At 36.1% G+C, this 27,059-nt stretch overlaps 1 protein-coding gene across 1 annotated transcript in view; it reads right to left on the bottom strand.

Moving 5' to 3' along the window:
- LOC139124677 (putative ankyrin repeat protein RF_0381) overlaps positions 1-27,059 on the bottom strand; it is a 73,938-nt gene that overhangs the window by 14,106 nt on the left and 32,773 nt on the right. The window contains exons 6-17 of the mRNA XM_070690799.1: positions 25,968-26,066; positions 24,739-24,837; positions 23,515-23,613; positions 22,282-22,380; positions 21,066-21,164; positions 19,852-19,950; positions 19,166-19,264; positions 17,938-18,036; positions 16,599-16,697; positions 13,677-13,769; positions 12,113-12,211; positions 10,871-10,969 (exon numbers count right to left, since the gene is read on the bottom strand). Coding sequence (XP_070546900.1) covers positions 10,871-10,969; positions 12,113-12,211; positions 13,677-13,769; positions 16,599-16,697; positions 17,938-18,036; positions 19,166-19,264; positions 19,852-19,950; positions 21,066-21,164; positions 22,282-22,380; positions 23,515-23,613; positions 24,739-24,837; positions 25,968-26,066 — 1,182 coding nt within the window. The remainder of the gene's footprint in view (positions 1-10,870; positions 10,970-12,112; positions 12,212-13,676; positions 13,770-16,598; positions 16,698-17,937; positions 18,037-19,165; positions 19,265-19,851; positions 19,951-21,065; positions 21,165-22,281; positions 22,381-23,514; positions 23,614-24,738; positions 24,838-25,967; positions 26,067-27,059) is intronic.

Here is a 27,059-nt window from a genome sequence, read left to right as displayed (position 1 = left end):
GGACATATATGTATATTTGAGGTCAAAGGTCATCAAGGTCACGTGACATTTTGTCAAAAAAAATTGTATCCCATAGTTATCCCTATATACCAAATATCAGACCTCTAACTCTATTGGCTTGCCCAGAATTAGATATGTGCATATTTAATGAGGCATGACCTATGGTACTATAAGGTCTCCCATCATACCAAGTATGAAGGGTGTAGCCCTTGTGGTTACTTAGTTATGGACATATATGTTTATTTGAGGTCAAAGGTCATCTCGGTCACGTGACATTTTGTCAAAAAAATTGTATCCCATAGTTATCCCTATATACCAAATATCAGACCTCTAACTCTATTGGCTTGCCCAGAATTAGATATGTGCATATTTAATGAGGCATGACCTATAATACCATAAGGTCTCCATCATACCAAGTATGAAGGGTGTAGCCCTTGTGGTTACTGAGTTATGGACATATATGTATATTTGAGGTCAAAGGTCATCAAGGTCACGTGACATTTTGTCAAAAAAAATTCTATCCCATAGTTATCCCTATATACCAAAAACCAGACCTCTAACTCTATCGGCTTACCCAGAATTAGATATGTGCATATTTAATGAGGCATGACCTTTGTTACCATAAGGTCTCCCATCATACCAAGTATGAAGGGTGTAGCCCTTGTAGTTACTGAGTTATGGACATATATTTATATTGAGGTCAAAGGTCATCAAGGTCACGTGACATTTTGTCAAAAAAATTGTATCCCATAGTTATCCCTATATACCAAAAACCAGACCTCTAACTCTATTGGCTTGCCCAGAATTAGATATGTGCATATTTAATGAGGCATGACCTATGGTACCATAAGGTCTCCCATCATACCAAGTATGAAGGGTGTAGCCCTTGTGGTTACTGAGTTATGGACATATATGTTTATTTGAGGTCAAAGGTCATCTCGGTCACGTGACATTTTGTCAAAAAAATTGTATCCCATAGTTATCCCTATATACCAAATATCAGACCTCTAACTCTATTGGCTTGCCCAGAATTAGATATGTGCATAATCAATGAGGTTTAGAAACATGCTAGGGTCATAGGTCAAGTTCATCCTCAAAACATTGATTTGCAGTTTGATAACCTGTTGGTCATTGTTCAGTAGTGACAAGCCCCCGGCCCGCCAGGACACTCACATAGGCCAGAATAAGCCATTGGTATAGCTTAGCTGCAGAGGTATAGGGAGGTCAAAGGTCATTGAAAAATCAGAAAAATAATACTTTAAAAATCTTCTTCTCAAAAACTGCCAGGTCAATTTCCTTGAAATTTAGTATATAGCATCTAGATAGTATGGCCTATAAAGTTTGCGAAAAGATTTTGTATCGGTCAAATTTTATGGAAATGGGACAGTAAAAAACATTTTCATTTCAAAATTGTAGCCAGGTCACATGACTAATTAAATATTCAAGACTAACATGCACTACCTCTCATTGACCTTAAACATTGTACCAAGTTTCAAAAAATTTCATTGAGCAGTTTCTGAGATTAGGACTGACAAAAAAACGGCAGAAGAAGAAGAAGAAGAAAGTAGAATTTGAGCAATACCAATAGGGGCCTCGCCATGAGGGCGCTCGGCCCCTAAGAAGAAAGTTGAATTCCTACGAAAACAATAGGGGCCCAGCCGGTAGGCTTGGGCCCTAAAGAAAGTTGAACTCCTATAAAACCAATAGGGGCCCAGCCGGTAGGCTTGGGCCCCTAAAAATACCCGTATATACGGATATTGGCAGCAAAGCTGAGGGGAGCGTGAGGCGAGCGATCCAATGATTACTATATCTGGCACAGCAATAGCCAGATACACAATAAATTGACAACACATGTAGGGTGTGTGAAGTCTACCAGATGACGGCTTTTGACACCATTACTATGTCCATCAATCACGCTGACAGTAAAACAATGCAGACTTATTTAACTTTAAACCTGTGATCCTGACGTATCTTTGATGATTTTAATTAAGTGTACTAGAGTTACCCAAAGATTGTGGGCTGACTTCATCAAATGTTAAAACAGATGAAGAAATAAATTTTAACAGCGAATCGTGTTGATCAGAAGACGATCGCAAAATTCAAGAAAATACGGTTGACAGACCATCGCATAGTACAGGGTGAACTCTAACGTTTGCAAAACTAGTGACTGGGGCGCTCGTACGTCCAAAAAGTGTTGTTGGAAGGGCAGACCCGCAAGCACAGGCGGTCTTTAGCTGGGTAGTCTGCTAAATAGATCTATTTTCGGCTCGATCTATAAATCTCGTGGTGGATATTCCCCCACTACAACCTAAATACTCATTTAGGTTGCGGTGGCGGGCATATCTACCCGACTCGAGCGCCTTTGCCCGCCTGTAGCATGTCAGTTGAGCCTTAGCGCGTTCTGCGTAGACGTCGTATCAAGACACGCCGCTTTTTCCGATCGTTTCTTTCACAGAACGGTCATTTAAAGTTCAGACTCAAGTTTTGTAGGTGCCTGCTGTCGTTAAAAATATTATTATTATCGTGTTGTCGTTTTAGAAAAAAAATTAGGACCTAACCAACATCGTGTGTTGCTCAATTGCTAGGGAATTCGATATGAAGGAAAGGCGGTAACTGTTTTCAAAGTTGAATAAATTGCCTTTCTGGTTGTGTTAGTCAATTAATCGAAATACTTTTGTTCACAATTATTGAAACTATAGACAGTGCACTGTCTCGATTCTCCCGTCTATGATTCGATATTCACTGACTCATTCTTTCTCTTCTTTGTCGATCGATGAAAGTATTTCCATCTTCAATTCTCTGTCCTAATTTGACAGATGTAATATACTAACCTATATTGACATTAGTTTCTGACAAACGTATGTACAAAAACTTGGCCCGTTCGCAAAAGCACATAATCTTATGTGATGAGATATTTTGCGAAACTGTAAATAAATATATTGGATGAATGGTCGTACTTCACGCATTGGGGAGATGAGCTTATTCATGTTCTTGTCTCTGCGAAAAAGGGGGATGTTTAGGCGATAACAAAGGCGATGACACAGTTAGTCAAATAAAAGTAAACTTTTCGGACACTTTATTTTTATCTAAGCGTACACTTATCGGTTCGGTGTGCGATCGTATGCAGATCGCCCATATTCTCCTTGAAAAGTCAAAACAATTCTGCAACAATGATGGTGTCTCCTCGTGCACGTCCTTGTTGGACAATTGACGGTGTGTATGGGGGAAACGGACGGCAACAGTCCGCTAACCAAGGGAGTATCAGCAGTACGCAGTACATTACATACTTTCTGAGAATGAACCACGTGTTTCCATAGCTACCAGGGCTGTGTGAACCGGTTATATCTATGGGCTCCCATCATCATACCAACACTTCTACTCCATTTGAACCTATTTTCAATACATGTGGGAGAAACCACTATTTATTAACCATTAATACTAGAAACTATACTATACTATACTGTTTTTTTAAAATGAACAAATTCTGGAAGACTGGTTATTGAGTAACGTACTATCGCATGCAGTTCCGAATCAAGCGCGACACACTGATATATATACAGTTATACTCATGGATTCTAGAGAAATGGTCGATGAAATAAAGTTGAGTTGAATTTTCTTTTTCATATTGAGGTCGAAAAATGAACAAGTTAAGTCAGCTTACAATACTTATAAACCTTGTGCGAGACGGCCGGTGACTAGTCGACACGATTAGGCCGAACAAAAATATAGTGCTTTTCCGATAACCCGATATAACCCTACTCTATTTTTACATGCCGAACCTGAACTTTTAGAGCTACGTAAACACACATGTAAAAAAAGAAAGGGAAAACCCATAAAATCACGCGTTCGTTACTTGGCATTTCATTTTTGCTTATACGAGGATGACTGGATGAAAGAGTTCATTAAATATGTAAATTAGGAATTGGCTTAAGTAAAAACGCTTAATGATTGTCAATAATGTTGTATCATGGCATCTGCAATATGTGTAGCAAATTTTGTCAGCTTTGGTCAAGTCAATTCAGATATATATATATATATATATATATATATATATATAATATATATATATATATATATATATATATATATATAAAATTAGGAAAGATAATTAAATATGCAAATTAGGAATTGGCTGAAGAGAAAATGCTTAATGACTTTCAATAATATTGTATTATAGTGTCTTAAATGGACATAGCAAATTTCATCAATTTTTATCAAGTCAATTCAGATAAATATCCCTGATTATGAAAAATTATTTAATATTCAAATTAGGCTTTGGCTGAAGTAAAAATGTCTTTTGACTTTCAATAATGTTACATCACAGTATCTTTGATGTATATCGCAAGTTTCAACAACTACAATCAAGTTAATTCAGATATATATCCCTTATTGGGAAAGTTCATCAAATATGCAAATTCGGAATTGGCTTATGTAAAAATGTTTAATGACTATCAAAAATGTTGTATCATAGTGGCTTCAATACATGTAGCAAGTTTCATCAACTTTGGTCCAGTCATTTCAAATATATATCCCTAATTAACAAAGTTTATGAAATATGCAAATTAGGAATTTGCTGAAGTCAAAACGCTTAATGACTTTCAATAATGTTAAATCATAGTATCCTTAATATACATACCAAGTTTGATTAATTTTGATCGAGTCAAATCAGACATATATCCCTAGTAAGGAAAGTTCATTAAATATGCAAATTAGCATTTATCTTTCATGTCACCCCTTAATGGTTCCCACTGCTGATATATCTCGGTGTGATCAACGTTTGTAGCAAATCTCATCACAATTGTGTGTAGTCGTTTTTACTGTATATCCAGTTTTTTATAAAATCATTAATTATGCAAATGAGCAAAAAGGATGCAAGCCACAACCACCAAAAACTAATCAGTTCTTGCCATTTGCTAACTGAATATATGTATTAGATTTGATTCTGATCTGATGAGCCGTTTTTGAGATATCGGACCAACAGACATACAGACAGACAGACAGACAGACACACAGACACACAGACACACAGACGGACAGACAGACATACATACAGACAGACAGACAGACATCGCTGCGACATATTCTCATGTGTGTAAACACGTTAGCAAAAAATGGTGAGGGGGTGGAGGAATTCCGGGGGATTCGAAAATTGTTGGGGTAGTCGAGGGGGACTTGAAAGTTTTGCTCTGCCTATAGGGGCGACCTTAAATATTTGGACTACCAACATTTTGATGTTATTCAATGTTCCAATGTTAGTAATAAGTTAACAAAATCTAGAACCGTTTTGTCGCATTTCATGTCTTTAATCTGGAAAGATCTAAATATATATTAATGCCATTAAATTTCGAAAAACAAGTTGGCCTTGTAATGAAGTATGAGCTGCAACTGTTGATAATTTTTCAATATTTCTATGCAATGTATCAAACATAGTTTCTAGGTGTCTCTCTAGAGCATACTGAAAAACACAATTTTCAGTTTGTCAACAAAGCCCATTTGTCTAAATATTGGTGATAATTGATTGATACAAATGCACGGTATACGTAGGCTGTGTTGGCAAGCTAGATACTGGATAGCTCAACATCTGTAAACAAGAACGCAATTGTATAAAACTGAACAAAATATTGTCAAAATAAAAAGTTAATACAAATACTGCCCTGCTACTACATACTGGCAGTGATAGTGATACATGTAGCTCTGACTCTGATGTAGTTTAAGAAGAGTTTCGGTCATAGGACACTCAATTGATAGTGAATATACGTGTACACAAGATCCTGCCAGAGAGCAACAATAGAAGACTAGGAGACTAACAGTTAGCATGGATTTTTGAATTCTGGCATACGAGAACAATCTTATCTTGATCTTATACAAATGTACGATGTAAAGTCAGTTTTTCTAAAATCACTTAAAATCAATATATAAAAACATTCATTTCAAGTTCATGCAGTGAATGAAATTTTCACATCTCATTGTACAATCACAGAAAAGTAATAAAACTTTGAACAGTAAAGACTCTAATTTAAATGAAAAAATGTGTGAGTACATGGAATCATTTATCTTATATCAAATTTGCCATTATTACACCCAATGTGAGATTTAAACATTAATTTAAGGGAATTTTTTAACCTTCCAATATTATCAATTTTGTGAAACATTTATAAGTGGCATCTAAGTTGTATATATCTTGTACTTTAAAAAAATATATTTTTAGGTAGGTCACTGTGCTCATTTTTTTTTCAATTTGGTAAAACGTAGCCTTTTTTACACAGACAAAGATAAACAGACTGGCAACGCGGCATACCTTTTGTTCCATGGTCGTCTCGGTAGACTATTGCCTTTTCATATTAAAATGAGCTTCAAAGGTGTTAAACTTTTTGGAGACTTTGTTCGTGGTTGATAATTGCACGAGATTATGAGAAAAATACGACGAGATGGCATCATGCTGCCAGTCGCGTAGCAACCATAGTTACTTTGTGAGCTCTCAGGGCAGAAACACTGCTTCACTCCAATCAAAACATAACACGCCAGCAGTTTCATAAACATGTCCTTCCTTGACGCACGTGTAAAAGACGGTATGACTGACCGTAAACCATTGAGTAAAACCAGAGTAAACCAGACGGTATCGATAGAAGATTTTCAAATTTGGTTAAAACACACTCATTATATATTCATAAAAATGTGAGAGGAATTTTTAAATGGTAAAACTCACTTTCCCGAAGCTAAAAACCTTTCCGTTTTCGCCAGTACGCCGATTCCGCTCAGCACCACATGACAACAACAACACAAACTTTGCCGAACATACTTTGGCTTAAAACTTGGCGAAAATCTGGAAACTACTGAAGGGTGCATGATCGGCACTCTTCGGAAAAGCGAGGCGAGAGCTACATGAGGCGAGGCGAACATGGATGACTTACGTAACCGCTTCACGCCTTGAACAATACTCGTTGCAAGTCTGTGTCTATTTGTCTGTGATTTTTACTCTGCGTGCATTCCCTATAATATGCAGCTATATGGTATTTAGGGGAACTTGAAAGTTTTAAAGAGTATTGTAGGGGACTTGAAATTTTTGAGGGTATTGAGGGGGGTCGGGAAAAAAATAAGTTTTCAATCGCGATTCCTCAAGCCCCCCCCCCCCATAGTTTTAAACGCAGCCTTAGAGCGGTACTGATTGTAACACTATGCTGTGCCATAAACAGCTGTTCCCTTGTGACTCTCGTTATGTCCCGTTGTATAGGGTTAAGCGAGATGATGATTGTTTTCGGACGCTGTTTTTATTTCAGTGAAAACGTTATGCAATATTGCAAAAGAACGTATATCTATTTTTGTGCGCGCAGGCGAAACAATATGGAGCTCAGCAATTGACAATTTCCTGTAATGTATACCATTCTTGGCCTAGGTAAATGCTAAGCCGGTTACTACCCAATATCGCCCGTTCCTGTGTTGCATTAAGGATATTAGTATTACTTGTACTTCGTCAGACAAACGACATTGTTTGTTTCTGTCACTGCACAAATGACACTCATACTGATATAACACAGCAACAGGCGATGTTGAATGATAAGCTCTAAATTCAACTTGAATTGGCAACCGAGTATTACTGTATGATAACAATATTAAATCAACATCTTTCAAAGAAGGTTTAGAGATTACAATATATAAATGTACGTCCAACAATGCAAGTAACATAAATTTTGCAGTGTGTTGCATAAAAGAGCCTAACTTACTTTTCCTTGGACCGGGATTGCGAATAAAACAACGTAAAATTGTTACTTTGGGTTGGCGGTATCGGGTTGAATGTAGAATTGACTATCGTTCTTGCATGCATATATGGGGTTAACACATACGAGTTTACTCCGGAGCTGACACTGGATTAAATTTAAACCTGTGTCAGTTGGAACGTGTGACCAGACAACACCGAACTAACAAAGAACTAAATTAATTCGGTGTCGGAGGGCTGGTCCAGGTGCTCCGTAGTAAACATGGCCTATTTACACGTGTGACCAGAACAACAAACTAAACGCCGAACTATATCCTGTCTTTGGCTTGCTGTCATTACCACAATGGACGGTGTTCGAGCAAGAAGTTCGGGCAATCGTGGCATAAATTGGTCACAGGATGAACTGACGGAAATGAGTATATTGTAGTTTGATTAAAATCAAACAACAATGTATTCATTTCCATCTAGAGAGATGAAAAAATCATCGTCACTATGATGAACGGCCAAGGCATGGACGTAAACAATCTTTTTTACGTCCATGGTCGTCCATAGGCAAGTTTATGAGGTTATTGCTGCCAGGTAAAGAGAGAAGAAAATAGAGAGAACCGCGGGCAATGTCACAACAAAATCAAACGGTTGTGAGCCCAATTCAAAACCGTGTCCGACAACAACCGTCGTAATGGCAAAGGTAGAAAAACGGATGTCCCCACCTGTTTTGGTCATATATCATGTAAGCTGTACAAGATATTGCATGTTACAATATGTCATTTTAAAGATTAGTAAATTATCTTTCTAATGATACCTAACAAGTGAGGTTATATTCAAAAACAAGCTCAGCAGATGACGTATAGAAAGTCAGGTTTAACAAAAATGCATGCAAATCTGCAACAATGTGATTTTGCGGTACCCTTCAAAATATGACTATTACAGCTGTAGAGTCCCAATATTTTTTCTGTTATAAGTCTATTTCATATTTCTGACATGTCCCTGTATCAAATAAAACAGATTCCATACAAAGCATTGCATTGTTTATCATGCCAAGCTAAAAAAATGGTAGAATTTGAGATTTTTTGTAATTTGCAATGTTAAATTTTGGGGTAAGGGGTAAGTTTTGGTCATATTTCACAAAAAACTGTAGTAGATATTGCATAATACGATATCTCATCTTAAAGCAGATTAAATTCCCTTTCTAATAATACGAAAACAAGTGAGGATATGTTAGAAAATAAGCTCAGCACATGACTCACAGGAAGACAGATTTGACGAAAATGCATTTGGGTTGGAAAATGGTGATTTCGCGGTACCCTTCTAAACATGACCATAACAGCTATTGCGTCCCTATATTGTTTGTGTTAAAATTCCATTTCGTATTATAGGGATCCCAAGGTTTCTAAAAAATACAGGTTTGTTATCCTGTGGGGGTGCACGTAGACCCCCTCTTGCCCACGGCTATCTCTGGCGACACTGATTGCCCATTTTGCTGCTAATCGCGTTGAAGATGGCGTGCAAATGATAGCCCCAATACATGGGCCCGATTTGCAAGCCGAGTTTACTCAATGAAACTGACTTTGCGTGCCCACGGACGACCCGATTTCAGTGAATCTTGTCGTATTCTGATAAACGAATATGGAGAGCTGTTTCCAATGTTCCGATTGTTAGCCTGCATAGTTCTGGTGATTCCGGTTTCGTCCGTGCCCTGTGAACGGGGATTCAGTTGCCAAAACCGCGTACTCACAGCACAACGTAATCGACTACGTGACGATCATGCCGATGATCTGATGCTCCTTACAATGGAAGGACCACCGGTTGCAGACTTTCCTTTTGACCGAGCAAGGGAAATCTTTGCTTCGCGTGCTAACAGAAATCCCATTAAATTCTAGAGGCACATTTTTTATGATTACCGGTATGAATTTTTACCACTGTTACAGTGTTATCTACAGCATGGAGCGAGAGACGTTACCTCTATGGTTACAGTGCCTCAGAATACCACGTTGCACACTGTCAGTGTATGTGTGATTTTGATCAGTGTTCCTATTTTTATTTTTTAGTCAATTCAAGTTTGTTTCTCTGTTCAGTATGAATATCCGTACATCAAAATATCATGTTACTATTAAAAATATCCTCGTTATCGTAAGCATTTATTACAAAAGTCAAAAAAATTAATTACAACATTTTGCTCACGGTTGAAAGTGGCCGTTACGCATTCAGATGACGACGATACGCATTTTTTGCTGAGCCTTTGAGTACGTGAAAGGCATTGCCAGAATTTCGACCGCGAACTCTGAATTTTCATACAAGAGAACATCGCAGATCGGCCATCGGGCTAACACACCTCCGGGTACCCAACAGTCGCGCTCGATCGATAGATTGTTCAGGTCCGATCGTGATCTCAGGATAAAAATCAACAAATGCACGCCCAGTTGATGAAGTGATTCAACGCGTACACACGTAAGTTTTAACCCTTATTACATAATTATTCGGTACGCGATTGGTTCTTCTGTACTATACTGTATTGAGACATAAACCAGGCTGATGTACTGCATGGGTGCGTTCATCAGCGAGGCCTAACAACCGAAAATAATACCCTGCAGTTGTGTCAAAGAGAAATATTTGAAAGCTGCAATAGGATGTAAGCGAAAATCGATTTACCAGTGTATGGTTAATATATATAGCAAGTCATAGGCATTATATAATCCGCTATCAAACATTCCAAATTTGGATAATAGATTTTTCAAAGACACACATCTCTCTGTGTCTCTCTGTCTCTCTGTCTGTATAGCTGTCTCTCTGCCGTTATATTTTTCGAGGCGAACGCTATTGTTGAGGAATATATCGCTAAACAAACAACCAGATCAAATAGAATTTTGAAATAATGATACACTGTTACCGATCTTCGTGCAAAATTATTTGAATAAAGTCGAACGCCATATGAGTGGTGGGTCACCCTCTCTGCGAACAGATCGCGGCCATCTTAGCATAATTTGTTCTGCTACATTTTGAAGTATTGCAATGGGATTGTATGACCAGGACACCATAAAATGTCATAGCATTATACGATTTAGTGACTGTAACGTTAAAGTGGGAGAAAGATAAATGAAGTTGTTGAAGTATTACGATTCCGATATCCATATCGAGTACCGAGTCACATTTACTTACGTCATTCTTAGCATTGACATCTGCACCATGTTTAATCAGCAATTCAGCGACGTCTGCATGACCTTCTCTAGAAGCCGCATGCAATGCTGTGGATTCGTACTACAAAAATGTAAACAATGTTAAAATTGCTATTCACCAATAAGAACTAAATCATGTCGGCATGGTATGAGGCATATACCGAAAAAGTCTGACAATATTATTGAAATACAAAAAGGCACAGTAATCAAGGAGTATGCTTTCATTGTGATGGGAAATTAAGGATGTACGATCGGAAAAGGGAAAAGTAATGTTATTTTTTTTAAAATTGGATTTTTGAATACCTGCATGTGAAAGTAATCCAAAACTTGGGAAGTAAGTACTAGTATATCTGAATCACCGCGCTTGTTTTCTTACAAAATGACATTAAAAATCACGGTTTTTCATAAAATCGCTAAAAATCGATTGAACAGGTCATCATTTACTGTTTATATGATGATTGAATTTTTTCACTTTTACACTGTAAAAGAACAAACAGATTATAAATTTAAGCTACTTTGAAGATTTCACTTACATTAAAATTGATCTAAAAAGTCACGATATTATTGTTTATTGTTAACAAAATTGCAACAAATATGCCCAAAATTTTAGCAATGGGAGAGGGTAATTTATTAATTATTGATAGTTTGGACTAGAGTCAATTTTTTCAAACTTTGCTAAACAATAGCTTTTTTGTGAATTTTTCAAAACCACATTTTGTTTAGTAGGTCTGTCTAAAGAGCACGTCATATGTATTAAATAATCCGCTTTCAAACATTCCAAATTTGAATAAAATTTTTTCAAAGACACACATCTCTCTGTCTCTCTCTGTCTCTCTCCAACTGTATATCTGTCTCTCTGCCATTATATTTTGGGTGGCGAACGCTTTTGTTGTGGAATATATCGCTAAACAAACAACCAGAACAAATACAACTTTGAAATAATGATACACTGTTACCGGTCTTCGTGCAAAATTATTTGAATAAAGTCGAACGCCATATGAGTGGTGGGCCACCCTCTGTGCGAACAGATCGCGGCCATCTGAGCATAATTTGTTCTGCTACATTTTGAAGTATTGCAATGGCATTGTATGACCAGGACACCATAAAATGGCATAGCAGTATTTGATTTAATGACTGTAACTTTAAAGTGGGAGAGAGATAAATGAAGTTGTTGAAGTATTACGATTCCGATATCCATATCGAGTACCGAGTCACATTTACTTACATGATCCTTAGCATTGACATCTGCACCATGTTTAATCAGCAATTCAGCGACGTCTGCATGACCTTTTCCAGAAGCCGCATGCAATGCTGTGGAATTGGGCTACAAAAATGTAAACAATGTTAAGATTGCTATTCTCCAATAAGAACTAAATCCTGTCGGCATGGTATGAGGCATATACCGAAAAAGTCGGACAATATTATTGAATTCAAAAAAGTCACAGCAATCAAGGCGTATGCTTTCATTGTGATCAGAAATTAAGGATGTACGATCGGAAAAGGGAAAATTAATGTAATTTTTTCAAATGGGGTTTTTTGAATACCTACATATGAGAGTAGTCCAAAACTTGGGGAAAAAAATGGGGTCACCGCGCTTGTTTTTTTTACAAAATGACATTAAAAATTCACGGTTTTTACAAAATCACTAAAAATCAATTAAACAGGTCATCATTTTCCTATTTATATCATGATTGCATTTTTCACTTTTACACTGTAAAAGAACAAACAGATTATAAATTTAAGCTACTTTGAAGATTTTACTTACATTAAAATTGAGCAAAAAGTCACTATATTAATTTTTTAAATTGCGACAAATACGCCCACAATTTTAGCAATGGGAGAGGGTAATTTATTAATTATTGATAGTTTGGACTAGAGTCAATTTTCTCAAACTTTGCTAAACAATAGCTTTTTTGTGAATTTTTCAAAACCACATTTTGTTTAGTAGGTCTGTCTAAAGAGCACGTCATAGGTATTAAATAATCCGCTTTCAAACATTCCAAATTTGAATAAAAAAAATTTCAAAGACACACATCTCTCTGTCTCTCTCTGTCTCTCTCTGTCTGTATATATGTCTTTCTGCCATTATATTTTTGGTGGCGAACGCTATTGTTGTGGAATATATCGCTAAACAAACAACCAGAACAAATACAACTTTGAAATAATGATACTATGTTACCGGTGTTCGTGCAAAATCATTTGAATAAAGTCGAGCGCCATATAATAATATTTGGTTCTTATATAGCGCACATATCCACAAGTAGATGTGATCAAGGCGCTTTACAATTATTATTACCCTGGTCACTGGACCTAATATGATACCACTCAACTCCCTGGGGAGCAGACAACAGCTCACATGTGCAGCCAATAAGCGCAGCAGAGCTAAACGCACACATAACAACCTCTGTCCTACCAGGTACCCATCACTCCTGGGTGGGGAGAAGCAATGAGGAATAAAGTGCCTTGCCCAAGGACACAACACCACAGCCATGCCGGGGCTCGAACTCACCATCCTTTGATCGTGAGTCCACTGCTCTAGCCACTGGCCCATGATGCCTCCTCATGACTGGTGGGCCACCCTCTCTGCGTACAGATCGCGGCCATATTAGTATAATTTGTTCTGCTACATTTTGAAGTATTGCAGTGGGATTGTATGACCAGGACACCATAAAATGTCATAGCGTTATTTGATTTAGTGTCTGTAACGTTAAAGTGGGAGGAAGATAAATGAAGTTGTTGAAGTATTACGATTCCTATATCCATATCGAGTACCGAGTTAATTTACTTACCCATTCCTTAGCATTGACATCTGCACCATGTTTAATCAGCAATTCAGCGACGTCTGCATTACCATTTACAGAATGCAATACTGTGGATTTGTTCTACAAAAATGTGAACAATGTTAAGATTGCTATTCACCAATAAGAACTAAATCCTGTCGGCATGGTATAAGGCATATACCGAAAAAGTCTGACAATGTTATTGAAATCAAAAAAAGTTACAGTAATCAAGGAGTATGCTTTCATTGTGATGGGAATTAAGCATGTACGATCGGAAAAGGGAAAAGTAATGTAAATTTTTCCAAATGGGCTTTTTTGAATACCTACATATGAGAGTAGTCCAAAACTTGGGAAAAAAAGATGGGGTCACCGCACTTGTTTTTTTAAAAATGACATTAAAAATATACGGTTTTTCACAAAATCAACTAAAATCAATTAAACAGGTCATCATTTTCCTATCTATATCATGATTGCATTTTTCACTTTTACACTGCAATAGAACAAACAGATTATAAATTTAAGCTACTTTGAAGGTTTTACTTCCATTAAAATTGAGCTCAAAAGTCACAATATTTATTTTTTAAATTGCGACAAATATGCCCAAAATTTTAGCAATGGGAGAGGCTAATTTATTAATTATTGAAAGTGTGGACTAGAGTCAATTTTCTCAAACTTTGCAAAACAATACATGACAACTTTTTCCCATAAAAATTTCTGCGAGAGCTTTTGCCAGCTTAATGAGTTGGTGGGTGTGTGTGTCAATATGTATGCACTGATAACAACGAATTTTAAATTTGACGCCTAAACTAAGCATGGCCAGTGATTGGACAAAAACGCCGTTCCACTTATCACGGACACCCCCACCAAGTGTAACATTTTGTTTATTGGGTCCTAAACGCAACTAAATGCAACGTCAGAAGTGAGCTGAGCAAAATCACCTAAGTTTTGAGATGTAAGTTTTCCAGACAAAGCATAAAGAAAATTTCACTGGCGCTTGTCGCATGACTATGCTTTCTCAGAGAAGCAGGTCATTAGTCAAGATTTCAAAACTTCAGTACTTGATGCTGACCGAATATGACTAGAAAGTCTATTCATCTGTGCAGTCGTAGCTCTCGTTTTCCCGGACGAATATGGATTGTAACGGGAAAACCCCAAGTCATGCAATGGAAAAAGAGTTATTCCGTCGCAACGTACGAGAGCTATGGCTGCTTGCTACAGCGACATACGAGAAAGAACGATCATCATAATTTGAGTCTTGTTGGTTGAGTTGTAAGAGAAACCGTCTTCGTCTCTTGAACGGAGAGATCTGAATTCTGGTTTATGAAATCGAAAACTTTAGTGTATACACAGTCCATCATAACAGACTAGTTTGTGACAGTGTAATACTGTCAGTAAAATTGTCTCGGGTTTATTGGAAGAGAATTGAGAAAATTGAGACATGATTCTTGAAGTTGACCGGCAATGTTAGCAGTGAGTTGAGTTTTCTGTTTGTCTGTGATTTGATATAGTAAATAAGTCAGCATATCAAAATTAGACTACAACATATCGAAATTGGACCATATATATATATCACATGGCTACACTAGGCTTACATTAGATAAAAGATAAAAACAGCAAAACTGGGATCGAGGTACGGGCCCGGTACGGGCGGAACGAATCCTTGTCCCGGGAACGCTGAACCCTTACGAAAGGCGAAGTTGGTCAGTTTTGTTTTAGTGTTATGTCCCCTTGGCCGAAATGTTCTGCACCTGTGAATGCCAGACCCTTGTCCATAACAGAGCAGAAAACATCTAAACAGTTTTGTTTATAGTCATTCAAGTCTCTTGAACTGGACCAATGATTCATGTCATACTGTCGTACCGATCGACATGATCGCAAGCGCAGCACTCGTCGCTGACGTGTAATGCATACCATTCAATGTCAGCTTAGAGCGTACGGACACACGCGAGCGCGTTCATGTATGGCCCTGGTTTGAGGAACTGTGAAATTATCGTGTGTCGCAACTCATTTCTTTTCATTTTCGACCAAACGTGGTGACTTTGTATTTTCCAACAGAACATGCACTTTTTGCTAGTATCCGTTTCAACTAAATGGACAATGGACTCATCGTTTGGTGTCGCCGTTCTCAACTATCGAAAAAATCCAATCCTTGTGGACTGACCAGGTGGGAGTGCAGAGAAATACTTAGAAGAGCCAAGTGTAGAATTTGGGACTTAGAGGATATAATTTGTTTGCATTCCTGCAAGCCTTATCCGAAGCATTCTTTGTAGTTTTATCGCCCTCGTTCACGCTGAATATTCATAGACGTGGGCACTGTCCGGTTCTCGGGGCCTGAACCGGATAGCGCCCACGTCAAAATTTGTATGGCCAAAGTTGGAATGTATAGCTTTTTTGTGAATTTTTCAAAACCACATTTTCTTTAGTAGGTCTGTCAAAGAGCACGTCATAGGTATTAAATAATCCGCTTTCAAACCATTCCAAATTAGAATAACAGATTTTTCAAAGACACACATCTCTCTGACTCTCTCTGTCCCTGTCTATCTGTATATCTTTCTCTCTGCCGTTATATTTTTTGGAGGCGAACGCTATTGTTGTGGAATATATCGCTAAACAAACAACCGGAACAAATACAACTTTGAAATAATGATAAACTGTTACCGGTCTTCGTGCATTTTTTTTTATTTGAATAAAGTCGAACACCATATGAGTGGTATGCCACCCTCTCTGCGAACAGATCGCGGCCATCTTAGCATAATTTGTTCTGCTACATTTTGAAGTATTGCAATGGCATTGTATGACCAGGACACCATAAAATGGCATAGCATTATTTGATTTAGTGACTCTAACTTTAAAGTGGGAGAGAGATAGATGGAATTGTTGAAGTCTTACGATTCCGATATCCGTATCGAGTACCAAGTCACATTGACTTACCCAATCCTTGGCATTGACATCTGCCCCATGTTTAATCAGCAATTGAGCGATGTCTGCATAACCTTCTCGAGAAGCCACGTGCAACGCTGTGGACTGGCTCTACAAAAATGTGAACAATGTTAAAATTGCTATTCACCAATAAGAACTAAATCCTGTCGGCATGGCATGAGGCATATACCGAAAAAGTCTGACAATATTATTGAAATCAAAAAAGTCACAGTAATCAAGCAGTGTGCTTTCATTGTGATGGAAATTAAGGATGTACGATCGGAAAAAGGGAAAAGTAATGTCATTTTTTTCAAATGGTTTTATTTTGAATACCTACATATGAGAGTATATGAGAGCTTTCATTGTGATGGGAAATTAAGGATGTACAATCAGAAAAAGGGAAAAGTAATGTCAATTTTTTCAAATGTTTTTTTTTTTTTGAATACCTACATGTAAGAGTAGTCCAAAACTTGGGAAAAAATGGGGTCACCGCGCTTATTTTTCTTTAAAAAATGACATTAAAAATTCACGGTTTTTCACAAAATCACTAAAAATCAATTAAACAGGTCATCATTTTCCTATTTCTATCATGATTGCATTTTTCACTTTTATACTGTAAAAGTACAAAAAGATCATAAATTTAAGCTACTTTGAAGATTTTACTTACATTAAAATTGAGCTAAAAAGTCACTATATTTATTTTGTAAATTGCGACAAATATGCCCAAAATTTTAGCAATGGGAGAGGGTAATTTATAAATTATTGATAGTTTGGACTAGATTCAATTTTCTCAAACTTTGCTAAACAAAAGATTTTTTGTGAATTTTTCAAACCCACATTTTGTTTAGTAGGTCTGTCTAAAGAGCACGTCATAGGTATTAAATAATCCACTTTCAAACATTCCAAATTTGAATAAAAGATTTTTCAAAGACACACATCTCTCTGTCTCTCTCTGTCTCTGTCTGTCTGTATATCTGTCTCTCTGCCATTATATTTTTTGGTGGGGAACGCTATTGTTGTGGAATATATCGCTAAACAAACAACCAGAACAAATACAACTCTGAAATAACAATACACTGTTACCGGTCTTCGTGCAAATCATTTTGAATAAAGTCGAGCGCCATATGAGTGGTGGACCACCCTCTCTGCGAACAGATCGAGGCCATCTTAGCATAATTTGTTCTGCTACATTTTGAAGTATTGCAGTATCATTGTATGACCAGGACACCATAAAATGGCATAGCATTATTTGATTTAGTGTCTGTAACGTTAAAGTGGGAGAAAGATAAATGAAGTTGTTGAGGTATACGATTCCGATATCTATATCGAGTACCGAGTTACATTTACTTACCCGCTCCTTAGTATTGACATCTGCACCATGTTTAATCAGCAATTCAGCGACGTCTGCATGACCTTGTCTAGAAGCCGCATGCAATGCTGTGGATTCGTACTACAAAAATGTAAAAAATGTTAAATTGCTATTCACCAATAAGAACTAAATCCTGTCGGCATGGTATGAGGCATATACCGTAAAAGTCTGACAATATTATTGAAATAAAAAAAGTCATAGTAATCAAGGAGTATGCTTTGATTGTGATGGGAAATTAAGGATGTACGATCGGAAAAAGGGAAAAGTAATGTCAATATTTTCAAATGATATTTTTTTGAATACCTACATATGAGAGTAGTCCAAAACTTGGGAAAAATGATGGGGTCACCACGCTTGTTTATTTTTACAAAATGACATTAAAAATTCACGGTTTTTCACAAAATCACTAGAAATCAATTAAACAGGTCATCATTTTCCTATTTATATCATGATTGCATTTCTCACTTTACACTGTAAAAGAACAAATAGATTATAGATTTAAGCTACTTTGAAGATTTTACTTAAATTAAAAATGAGCTAAAAAGTCACTATATTTATTTTTTAAATTGCGACAAACATGCCCAAAATTTTAGCAATGGAAGATAGTAATTTATTAAGTATTGATAGTTTGGAATAGAGTCAATTTTCTCAAACTTTGCTAAACAATAGTTTCTTATGTGAATTTTTCAAAACCACATTTTGTTTAGTAGGTCTGTCTAAAGAGCACGTCATAGGTATTAAATAATCCGTTTTAAAAAATTCCAAATTTGAATAAAAGAATTTCCAAAGACACACATCTCTCTGTCTCTCTCTGTCTCTGACTGTTTGTATATCTGTCTCTCTGCCATTATATTTTTTCGAGGCAAACGCTATTGTTGTTGAATATATCGCTAAACAAACAACCAGAACAAATACAATTTTGAAATAATGATACACTGTCCCGGTCTTCGTGCAAAATTATTTGAATAACATCGAACGCCATATCAGTGGTGGGCCACCCTCTCTGCGAACAGATTGCGGCCATCTGAGCATAATTTGTTCTGCTACATTTTGAAGTATTGCAGTTGCATTGTATGACCAGGACACAATAAAATGGCATAGCATTATACGATTAAGTGTCTGTAACTTTAAAGTGGGAGAGAGATAGATAGAATTGTTGAAGTCTTACGATTCAGATATCAACATCGAGTACCGAGTCACATTTACTTACCTGACTCTTAGTATTGACATCTGCACCATGTTTAATCAGCAATTCAGCGACGTCTGCATGACCTCTTTGAGACGCTGCATGCAATGCTGTGGAATTGCTCTACAAAAATGTAAACAATTTTAAAATTGCAATTCACCAATAAGAACTTAATCCTGTCAGCATGGTATGAGGCATATACCGAAAAAGTCTGACAATATTATTGAAATAAAAAAGTCAGTGTAATCAAGGAGTATGCTTCCATTGTGATGGGAAATTAAGGATGTACGATCGGAAAAAGGGAAAAGTAATGTCATTTTTTTCAAATGGTTTTTATCTTGAATACCTACATATGAGAGTAGTCCAAAACTTGGGAAAAAGATAGGGTCACCGCGCATGTTTTTTTTACAAAATGACATTAAAAATTCACGGTTTTTCACAAAATCACTAAAAATCAATTAAACAGGTCATCATTTTCATTTATATCATGATTGCATTTTTCAGTTTTACACTGTAAAAGGCCATCTTAGCATAATTTGTTCTGCTACATTTTGAAGTATTGCAATGGCATTGTATGACCAGGACACCATAAATGGCATAGCATTATTTGATTTAGTGTCTGTAACGTTAAAATGGGAGAGAGATAAATGAAATTGTTGAAGTATTACGATTCCGATATCCATATCGAGTACCGAGTCACATTTACTTACCCGATCCTTAGCATTGACATCTGCACCATGTTTAATCAGCAATTCAGCGACGTCTGCATGACCTTTTCCAGAAGCCGCATGCAATGCTGTGGAATTGCTCTACAAAAATGTAAACAATGTTAAAATTGCTATTCACCAATAAGAACTAAATCCTGTCGGCATGGTATGAGGCATATACCGAAAAAGTCTGACAATGTTATTGAAATCAAAAAAAGTCAGTGTAATCAAGGAGTATGCTTCCATTGTGATGGGAATTTGAGGATGTACGATCGGAAAAAAGGGAAAAGTAATGTCAATTTTTTTCAAATCTTTTTCTTGAATACCTACATATGAGAGTATTCCAAAGCTTTTGAAAAAAAGATGGGGTCACCGCGCTTGTTTTTTTACAAAATGACATTAAAAATTCACGGTTTTTCACAAAATCACTAAAAATCAATTAAACAGGTCATCATTTTCCTATTTATATCATGATTGCATTTTTCACTTTTTCACTGTAAAAGAACAAACAGATTATAAATCTAAGCTACTTTGAAGATTTAACTTCCATTAAAATTGAGCTAAAAAGTCACTATATTTATTTTGTAAATTGCGACAAATATGCCCAAAATTTTAGCAATGGGAAAGGGTAATTTATTATTATTGATAGTTTGGACTAGAGTCAATTTTCTCAAGCTTTGCAAAACAATATAGCTTTCTTGTGAATTTTTCAAAACCCCCACTTTGTTCAGTAGGTCTTTCTAAAGAGCACGTCATAGGTATTAAATAATCAGCTTTCAAACATTCCAAATTCAAATAAAAGATTTTTCAAAAACACACGTCTCTGTCTGTTTGTATATGTGTCTCTCTGCCATTATATTTTTTCGAGGCAAAGGCTATTGTTGTGGAATATATCGCTGAACAAACAACCAGAACAAATACAACTTTGAAATAATGATACACTCTTACCGGTCTTCGTGCAAAATTATTTGAATAAAGTCGACCGCCATATGAGTGGTGGGCAACCCTCTCTGCGAACAGATCGCGGCCATCTTAGCATAATTTGTTCTGCTACATTTTGAAGTATTGCAGTGTCATTGTATGACCAGGACACCATAAAATGGCATAGCATTATTTTATTTAGTGACTGTAACGTTAAAGTGGGAGAGAGATAGATGGAATTGTTGAAGTCTTACGATCCAGATATCCATATCGAGTACCGAGTCAAATTTACTTACCTGACTCTTAGCATTGACATCTGCACCATGTTTAATCAGCAATTCAGCGACGTCTGCATGACCTTGTACAATAGCCGCATGCAATGCTACGGATTCGTACTACAAAAATGTGAACAATATTAATTTGCTATTCACCAATAAGAGCTAAATCATGTCGGCATGGTATGAGGCATATACCAAAAAAGTCTGACAATGTTATGAAATCAAAAAGTCACAGTATGAAGGAGTATGCTTTCATTGTGATCGGGAATTTGAGGATGTACGATCGGAAAAAGGAAAAAGTAATGTCAATTTTTTCAAATGTTTTTTTTTTGAATACCTACATATGAGAGTAGTCCAAAAGTTGGGCAAAAAGATGGGGTCACCGCGCTTGTTTTTTTTTTACAAAATGACATTAAAAATTCACGGTTTTTCACAAAATCACTAAAAATCAATTAAACAGGTCATCATTTTCCTATTTATATCATGATTGCAATTTTCCCATTTACACTGTAAAAGAACAAACAGATTAAAATTTAAGCTACTCTGAAGATTTTACTTACATTAAAATAGAGCTAAAAAGTCACTATATTTATTTTTTAAATTGCGACAAATATGCCCAAAATTTTAGCAATGGGAGAGGGTAATTAATTAATTATTGATAGTTTGGATAGAGTTAATTTTTTCAAAACAATAGCTTCTTATGTGAATTTTTCAAAACCACATTTTCTTTAGTAGGTCTCTCTAAAGAGCACGTCATATGTATTAAATAATCCGCTTTTAAACATTCCAAATTTGAATAAAAGATTTTTCAAAGACACACATCTCTCTGTCTCTCTTTGTCTCTGTCTGTTGGTATATCTGTCTCTCTGCCATTATATTTTTTGGAGGCAAACGCTATTTTTGTTGAATATATCGCTAAACAAACAACCAGAACAAATACAACTTTGAAATAATGATACACTGTTACCGGTCTTCGTGCAAATTATTTGAATAAAGTCGAACGCCATATGGTGGTGGGTCACCCTCTCTGCGAACAGATCGCGGCCATCTTAGCATAATTTGTTCTGCTACATTTTGAAATATTGCAGTGTCATTGTATGACAAGGACACCATAAAATGGCATAGCATTATTTTATTTAGTGACTGTAACGTTAAAGTGGGAGAGAGATAGATAGAATTGTTGAAGTCTTACGATTCCGATATCCATATCGAGTACCGAGTTACATTTACTTACCCAATCCTTAGCATTGACATCTGCACCATGTTTAATCAGCAATTCAGCGACGTCTGCATGACCTTGTGCAGAAGCTTCATGCAATGCTGTGGATTTGTGCTACAAAAATGTAAACAATGTGTAAATTGCTATTCACCAATAAGAACGAAATCCTGTCGGCATGGTATGAGGCATATACCGAAAAAGTCTGACAATATTACTGAAATCAAAAAAAGTCACAGTAATCAAGAAGTATGCTTTCGTTGTGATTGGAAATTAAGGATGTACGATCGGAAAAAAGTGAAAAGTAATGTAAATTTTTTCAAGTGGGGTTTTTTGAATACCTATATATGAGAGTAGTCCAAAACTTTGGAAAAAAGATGGGGTCACCTCGCTTGTTTTTTTTTTTTACAAAATGACATTAAAAATTCACGGTTTTTCACAAAATCACTAAAAATCAATTAAACAGGTCATCATTTTCCTATTTATATCATGATTGCATTTTTCACTTTTACACTGCAATAGAACAAACAGATTATAAATTTAAGCTACTTTGAAGATTTTACTTACATTAAAATTGAGCTAAAAAGTCACTATATTTATTTTTGAAATTGCGACAAATATGCCCAAAATTTTAGCAATGGGAGAGGGTAATTTATTAAGTATTGATAGTTTGGAATAGAGTCAATGTTCTCAGACTTTGCTAAACGATAACTTTTTTTGAATTTTTCAAAACCACATTTTGTTTAGTAGGTCTGTCTAAAGAGCACGTCATAGGTATTAAATAATCCGCTTTCAAACATTCCAAATTTGAATAAAAGATTTTTCAAAGACACACATCTCTCTGTCTCTCTCTGTCTCTGTCTGTCTGTATATCTGTCTCTCTGCCGTTATATTTTTTGGAGGCGAACGCTATTGTTGTGGAATATATCGCTAAACAAACAACCAGAACAAATACAACTTTGAAATAATGATACACTGTTACCGGTCTTCGTGCAAAATTATTTGAATAAAGTCGAACGCCATATAAGTGGTGGGTCACCCTCTCTGCGAACAGATCGCGGCCATCTTAGCATAATTTGTTCTGCTACATTTTGAAGTATTGCAGTGGGATTGTATGACCAGGAAGACATAAAATGGCATAGCATTAGTTGATTTAGTGACTGTAACGTTAAAGTGGGAGAGAGATAGATGGAATTGTTGAAGTCTTACGATTCCGATATCCATATCGAGTACCGAGTCATATTTACTTACCTTATTCTTAGCATTGACATCTGCACCATGTTTAATCAGCAATTCAGCGACGTCTGCATGACCTTGTCCAGAAGCCGCATGCAATGCTGTGGATTCGTACTACAAAAATGTGAACAATGTTAAGATTGCTATTCACCAATAAGAACTAAATCCTATCGGCATGGTATGAGGCATATACCGAAAAAGTCGGACAATATTATTGAAATCAAAAAAGTCACAGTAATCAAGAAGTATGCTTTCATTGTGATTGGAAATTAAGGATGTACGATCGGAAATAAGGGAAAAGTAATGTCATTTTTTCAAATGGGGTTTTTTGAATACCTACATATGAGAGTAGTCCAAAACTTTGGAAAAAAGATGGGGTCACCGCGCTTTTTTTTTTACAAAATGACATAAAAAATTCACGGTTTTTCACAAAATCACTAAAAATCAATTAAACAGGTCATCATTTTCCTATTTATATCATGATTGCATTTTTCACTTTTACACTGCAAAGAACAAACAGATTATAAATTTAAGCTACTTTGAAGATTTTACTTCTATAAAATTGAGCTAAAAAGTCACTATATTTATTTTGTAAATTGCGACAAATATGCCCAAAATTTTAGCAATGGGAGAGGGTAATTTATTAAGTATTGATAGTTTGGAATAGAGTCAATTTTCTCAGACTTTGCTAAACGATAACTTTTTTTGAATTTTTCAAAACCACATTTTGTTTAGTAGGTCTGTCTAAAGAGCACGTCATATGTATTAAATAATCCGCTTTCAAACATTCCAAATTTGAATAAAAGATTTTTCAAAGACACACATCTCTCTGTCTCTCATCGTCTCTGTCTGTCTGTATATCTGTCTCTCTGCCGTTACAATTTTTGGTGGGGAACGCTATTGTTGTGGAATATATCGCTAAACAAACAACCAGAACAAATACAACTTTGAAATAATGATACACTGTTACCGGTCTTCGTGCAAAATTATTTGAATAAAGTCGAACGCCATATGAGTGGTGGGCCTGCCTCTCTGCGAACAGATCGCGGCCATCTTAGCATAATTTGTTCTGCTACATTTTGAAGTATTGCAGTTGCATTGTATGACCAGGACACCATAAAATGGCATAGCATTATACGATTTTGTGACTGTAACGTTAAAGTGGGAGAGGGATAGATGGAATTGTTGAAGTCTTACGATTCCGATATCCATACCGAGTACCGAGTCACATTTACTTACCCGCTCCTTAGCATTGACATCTGCACCATGTTTAATCAGCAATTCAGCGACGTCTGCATGACCTTCTTCAGAAGCCGCATGCAACGCTGTGGATTCGTTCTACGAAAATGTAAACAATGTTAAAATTGCTTATTCACCAATAGGAACAAAATCATGTCGGCATGGTATGAGGCACATACCGAAAAAGTCTGACAATGTTATTGAAAAAAAAAGTCACAGTAATCAAGGAGTATGCTTTCATTGTGATTGGAAATTAAGGATGTACGATCGGAAATAAGGGAAAAGTAATGTCATTTTTTTCAAATGGGGTTTTTTGAATACCTACATATGAGAGTAGTGCAAAACTTTGGAAAAAAGATGGGGTCACCGCGCTTTTTTTTTTTACAAAATGATATTAAAAAATCACGGTTTTTCACAAAATCACTAAAAATCAATTAAACAGGTCATCATTTTCCTATTTATATCATGATTGCATTTTTCACTTTTACACTGCAAAAGAACAAACAGATTATCAATTTAAGCTACTTTGAAGATTTTACTTCCATTAAAATTGAGCTAAAAAGTCACTATATTTATTTTGTAAATTGCGACAAATATGCCCAAAATTTTAGCAATGGGAGAGGGTAATTTATTAAGTATTGATAGTTTGGAATAGAGTTAATTTTCTCAGACTTTGCTAAACGATAACTTTTTTTGAATTTTTCAAAACCACATTTTGTTTAGTAGGTCTGTCTAAAGAGCACGTCATATGTATTAAATAATCCGCTTTCAAACATTCCAAATTTGAATAAAAGATTTTTCAAAGACACACATCTCTCTGTCTCTCATCGTCTCTGTCTGTCTGTATATCTGTCTCTCTGCCATAATATTTTTTGGTGGGGAACGCTATTTTTGTGGAATATATCGCTAAACAAACAACCAGAACAAATACAACTTTGAAATAATGATACACTGTTACCGGTCTTCGTGTGCAAAATTATTTGAATAAAGTCGAACGCCATATAAGTGGTGGGCCTGCCTCTCTGCGAACAGATCGCGGCCATCTTAGCATAATTTGTTCTGCTACATTTTGAAGTATTGCAGTTGCATTGTATGACCAGGACACCATAAAATGGCATAGCATTATACGATTTTGTGACTGTAACGTTAAAGTGGGAGAGAGATAGATGGAATTGTTGAAGTCTTACGATTCCGATATCCATACCGAGTACCGAGTCACATTTACTTACCCGCTCCTTAGCATTGACATCTGCACCATGTTTAATCAGCAATTCAGCGACGTCTGCATGACCTTGTCCAGAAGCCGCATGCAATGCTGTGGATTCGTACTACAAAAATGTGAACAATGTTAAAATTGCTTATTCACCAATAGGAACTAAATCATGTCGGCATGGTATGAGGCACATACCGAAAAAGTCTGACAATGTTATTGAAAAAAAAGTCACAGTAATCAAGGAGTATGCTTTCATTGTGATGGAAATTAAGGATGTACGATCGGAAATAAGGGAAAAGTAATGTCATTTTTTTCAAATGGGTTTTTTGAATACCTACATATGAGAGTAGTGCAAAACTTTGGAAAAAAGATGGGGTCACCGCGCTTTTTTTTTCACAAATGATATTAAAAATTCACGGTTTTTCACAAAATCACTAAAAATCAATTAAACAGGTCATCATTTTCCTATTTATATCATGATTGCATTTTTCACTTTTACACTGCAAAAGAACAAACAGATTATCAATTTAAGCTACTTTGAAGATTTTACTTCCATTAAAATTGAGCTAAAAAAAAAGTCACTATATTTATTTTGTAAATTGCGACAAATATGCCCAAATTTTAGCAATGGGAGAGGGTAATTTATTAAGTATTGATAGTTTGGAATAGAGTCAATTTTCTCAGACTTTGCTAAACGATAACTTTTTTTGAATTTTCAAAACCACATTTTGTTTAGTAGGTCTGTCTAAAGAGCACGTCATATGTATTAAATAATCCGCTTTCAAACATTCCAAATTTGAATAAAAGATTTTTCAAAGACACACATCTCTCTGTCTCTCATCGTCTCTGTCTGTCTGTATATCTGTCTCTCTGCCATAATATTTTTTGGTGGGGAACGCTATTTTTGTGGAATATATCGCTAAACAAACAACCAGAACAAATACAACTTTGAAATAATGATACACTGTTACCGGTCTTCGTGCAAAATTATTTGAATAAAGTCGAACGCCATATGAGTGGTGGGCCTGCCTCTCTGCGAACAGATCGCGGCCATCTTAGCATAATTTGTTCTGCTACATTTTGAAGTATTGCAGTTGCATTGTATGAC

The sequence above is a fragment of the Ptychodera flava genome (genome assembly GCF_041260155.1).
Source record: "Ptychodera flava strain L36383 chromosome 23 unlocalized genomic scaffold, AS_Pfla_20210202 Scaffold_24__1_contigs__length_23054250_pilon, whole genome shotgun sequence".
Taxonomy (NCBI): domain Eukaryota; kingdom Metazoa; phylum Hemichordata; class Enteropneusta; family Ptychoderidae; genus Ptychodera; species Ptychodera flava.
This window is presented reverse-complemented; position numbering and strand designations above follow the sequence as displayed.